Raw genomic sequence first — 4,215 nt, forward strand, 5'->3', positions numbered from 1 at the left:
AAATCATCTTTAAAGTTGTTCAAATGAAGTTCTTAGCAATGCATATTACTAATCAAAAACTAAGTTTTGATATATTTACGGTAGGACATTTACTAAATATCTTCATGGAACATGATCTTTACTTAATATCCTAATGATTTTTGGCATAAAAGAAAAATGTATAATTTTGACCCATACAATGTATTGTTGGCTATTGCTACAAATATACCCCAGCGACTTAACACTGCTTTTGTGCTCCAGGGTCACATATCTGTCTAAAACGTATCTGAAATAATGCAGTGTGTCTGTGTGCAGTAATCCTGGGGAAGTCTCATTACGTTCTGTATGGTTTGGTGGCGGCGATGCAGCCTCGTATGCTGGTCACATTCGACGAGGAGCTCAGACCGCTGCCGGTGTCTGTGCGAGTGGGACAGGTGTGTGTCTGCAGTTATTTGATCAAAAATAGTGAAATATTATTACAATTTAAAACAGCTGTTTTCTATGTGAATATCTGTGACACTGTAATGTATTTCTGTGATACGCAGCTGTATTTTCAGCATCATTACTCCAGTCTTCAGTGTCACATGATCTTCAGAAATCATTCTAATATTCTGATTTGCTGCTCAAGAAACATTTCTGATTATCAAGTTGTTCAAAAATAAGTTAAAATAAGAGCAAATAATTTTAACAATTAAAATTGTCAGTAGTGCAAAATATGAATGTTGTATTTGTATGAAAAAAACTTATTTTTAAGTGTAATAAACTGTTGCTTTGTGTTGCCACAGTGTACAATGAGAAATTATTCATGAATAAGTCAAAATAATAGAGCAAATAATTTTAGTAGTTTAAATATCAATAGTACAAAATATAATATTTATACAAAATATAATATCTTTATTTTTAGTGTGACCGAATGTAGCTTTGCACTGTCACAGCATACAATAGCTATGTTTCCATCCAAAGATTAGAATTAAACTTAAGCGCAAAACTGGAATATCGCATAAAACGATTGCGAATAAAGCACCGTTTCCATCCAACGAATCCAAGAGAACAACATCGTCACTTCCTGATAAACTGGCACTAAATATCTCTAAGAAAACTAGGAGAAGCCACTGAATATAATAATTTTCATATATGATATAAATGACATAACACAATAAATGCGGTCAATGCTTTCGGAGGCTGATGCTGTTGTTTGGGAACGCAGTCGTGTAAGACGATTATACAGAAATACTTTGATGACAGACTTTGCTCAGGTATTTCAGAACGATCATAACAACATATAGATGCTGTGAAGGAGATCGGAGCGCTGCTAGTCAAGTTATCCCGTCATAGCGCAAAGTCACATGACTTTTTCAATGCGCATGGAGGAATTTATTCAGCAAATGTGATTCCATCGTAGTTTATGCGCATTTTTTCACATTTTACTCAAATGTGTGAATACGTCTTTTTTATGCGCATTTTTAGAATTTGTGCGCATCTTGGCGTTTACATCCAGCTGTTTTTTTTATGGGATATTCCAAAATGCGCATACAAATAGGTGGATGGGAAACAAAGCTATTGAGAAATCGTAAAAAAAAAAAATGCTGCAAGTAATTTTAATTAAAATATCAGTAGTGCAAATTAAAATGCATAAAATATATTTAAACTAAATTTTTCCTTTTTGTGTGTGTTACAGAGTGTAGTTTTGTGTTGCCAGTGTACAATGAGAAATTGTTTAGAAATAAGTAGAAATTTGAAAATAGTGCAAGTAATTGAAAAAGTGTCAAAATAACATGCACAAAAAACATCTTTATGCAAAATTGAATTTTTTGCTTTTTTGAATTTTATTCTTAATGTGTGACAAACTGTATCTTTGTATTGCCACAGCGTACAGACAAATTGTAAAAAAAAAGTCAAGATAATAGTACAACAAATGCACAAACTATAATATTTAAAAAAAAAAATCTTGTTTCCTTTTAAATTAAAAATGAAAAAAAAATAAAAATAATAATATCAGCAATAGCGCAAAGTCACATGACTTTTTCAATGCGCATGGAGGAATTTATTCAGCAAATGTGATTCCATCGTAGTTTATGTGCATTTTTTCACATTTTACTCAAATGTGTGCATACGTCTTTTTTATGCGCATTTTTAGAATTTGTGCGCATCTTGGCGTTTACATCCAGCTGTTTTTTTTATGGGATATTCCAAAATGCGCATACAAATAGGTGGATGGGAAACAAAGCTATTGAGAAATCGTAAAAAAAAAAAAATGCTGCAAGTAATTTTCATGGAGGAATTTATTCAGCAAATGTGATTCCATCGTAGTTTATGCGCATTTTTTCACATTTTACTCAAATGTGTGAATACGTCTTTTTTATGCGCATTTTTAGAATTTGTGCGCATCTTGGCGTTTACATCCAGCTGTTTTTTTTATGGGATATTCCAAAATGCGCATACAAATAGGTGGATGGGAAACAAAGCTATTGAGAAATCGTAAAAAAAAAAAATGCTGCAAGTAATTTTAATTAAAATATCAGTAGTGCAAATTAAAATGCATAAAATATATTTAAACTAAATTTTTCCTTTTTGTGTGTGTTACAGAGTGTAGTTTTGTGTTGCCAGTGTACAATGAGAAATTGTTTAGAAATAAGTAGAAATTTGAAAATAGTGCAAGTAATTGAAAAAGTGTCAAAATAACATGCACAAAAAACATCTTTATGCAAAATTGAATTTTTTGCTTTTTTGAATTTTATTCTTAATGTGTGACAAACTGTATCTTTGTATTGCCACAGCGTACAGACAAATTGTAAAAAAAAAGTCAAGATAATAGTACAACAAATGCACAAACTATAATATTTAAAAAAAAAAATCTTGTTTCCTTTTAAATTAAAAATGAAAAAAAAATAAAAATAATAATATCAGCAGTTTAAAATGAAAAAAAAGGTTATAAAATTGTTAATATTGCCAAATTGTAAAAAAAAAGTCAAGATAATAGTACAACAAATGCACAAACTATAATATTTAAAAAAAAAAATCTTGTTTCCTTTTAAATTAAAAATGAAAAAAAAATAAAAATAATAATATCAGCAGTTTAAAATGAAAAAAAAGGTTATAAAATTGTTAATATTGCCAAATTGTAAAAAAAAAGTCAAGATAATAGTACAACAAATGCACAAACTATAATATTTAAAAAAAAAATCTTGTTTCCTTTTAAAACTTGTTTCCTTTTAAATAAAAAAGGAAGAATGAAAATAATAATAATATCAGCAGTTTAAAATACAATGAAAAAAAGGTTATAAAATTGTAAATATTGCCAAATTGTTTAAAAAAAAGTCAAAATAATAGTACAACAAATGCACAAACTATAATATAAAAAAAAACTTGTTTCCTTTTAAATAAAAAAGGAAGAATGAAAATAATAATAATATCAGCAGTTTAAAATACAATGAGAAGAGGTTATAAAGTGTGAGCGCTGATGTGATGTTTGCAGGCTGTAGATGTGGTGGGTCAGGCCGGGAAACCCAAAGCCATCACAGGCTTCCAGACTCACACCACACCGGTGCTGCTGGCTCACGGCGAGAGAGCGGAGCTGGCCACAGAGGAGTACATCCCCGTCACAGCCATCCTGGAGGGCTTCGTCATCCTGCGCAGAAACCCCAGCTACGACGCTTAGACGGGCCTCTGCTATATTGACAGCAGCTCGTCCTCCGCTGCCGCCTCCTCTCCTCGATTGTAATTAGAGCATGAGTGTGAGTTTATCATCCTGATAAACCGTTTTGCTTCTTTTTGTTACTTGTTCTGTAAAAGGTTGAGATACATAAAAAATAAAAGAATTGTGGTCAAACCAGTGTGTTTACGCAAATGAATCTGGCTTGGTACCAAGGCAAGCAATTGTTCTCATTTTTATGACATTACTTCATCTTCACATGTTATGTTTGATAACTTAGTAGTCAGTGTGTGTTGATTAATATTCAGAAGCCAGTATTTTGCAATAGTGATATTAATAAATCTCTGGATTTATGCTTCTGGAACATTTCAGCACAATCAAACATGCACTAAAATAATGTTTTGGTTGTTATTGTGAAGGGGATTTGATTTGCTACAACACTTTTTAATAATAATGTAATATTTGAAGCAAAATAGAAATCTTTTCTAACATTTTAAGGTTTTTACTGTCAATTTAGATCAAAATAAAATATATAAAAAAATCAAAATATGAAAAATAACTCAAAGTATATCTTCTTTTTTTTT

The 4,215-nt window shown here is 30.8% G+C and overlaps 1 protein-coding gene across 1 annotated transcript in view; it reads left to right on the top strand.

Annotated features, from left to right (window-relative positions):
• Positions 1 to 3,808, top strand: part of psmd2 (proteasome 26S subunit ubiquitin receptor, non-ATPase 2) — a 24,792-nt gene extending 20,984 nt beyond the window's left edge. Inside the window, 2 exon segments of the mRNA XM_016491217.1 lie at positions 295 to 413; positions 3,455 to 3,808. Of these exon segments, the coding sequence (XP_016346703.1) occupies positions 295 to 413; positions 3,455 to 3,637 (302 nt within the window). The 3' untranslated portion in view covers positions 3,638 to 3,808.
• Positions 3,809 to 4,215: the final 407 nt, after the last annotated feature.

This window comes from Sinocyclocheilus anshuiensis, unplaced genomic scaffold, assembly GCF_001515605.1.
Source record: "Sinocyclocheilus anshuiensis isolate Anshui unplaced genomic scaffold, SAMN03320099.WGS_v1.1 scaffold402, whole genome shotgun sequence".
Classification (NCBI taxonomy): domain Eukaryota; kingdom Metazoa; phylum Chordata; class Actinopteri; order Cypriniformes; family Cyprinidae; genus Sinocyclocheilus; species Sinocyclocheilus anshuiensis.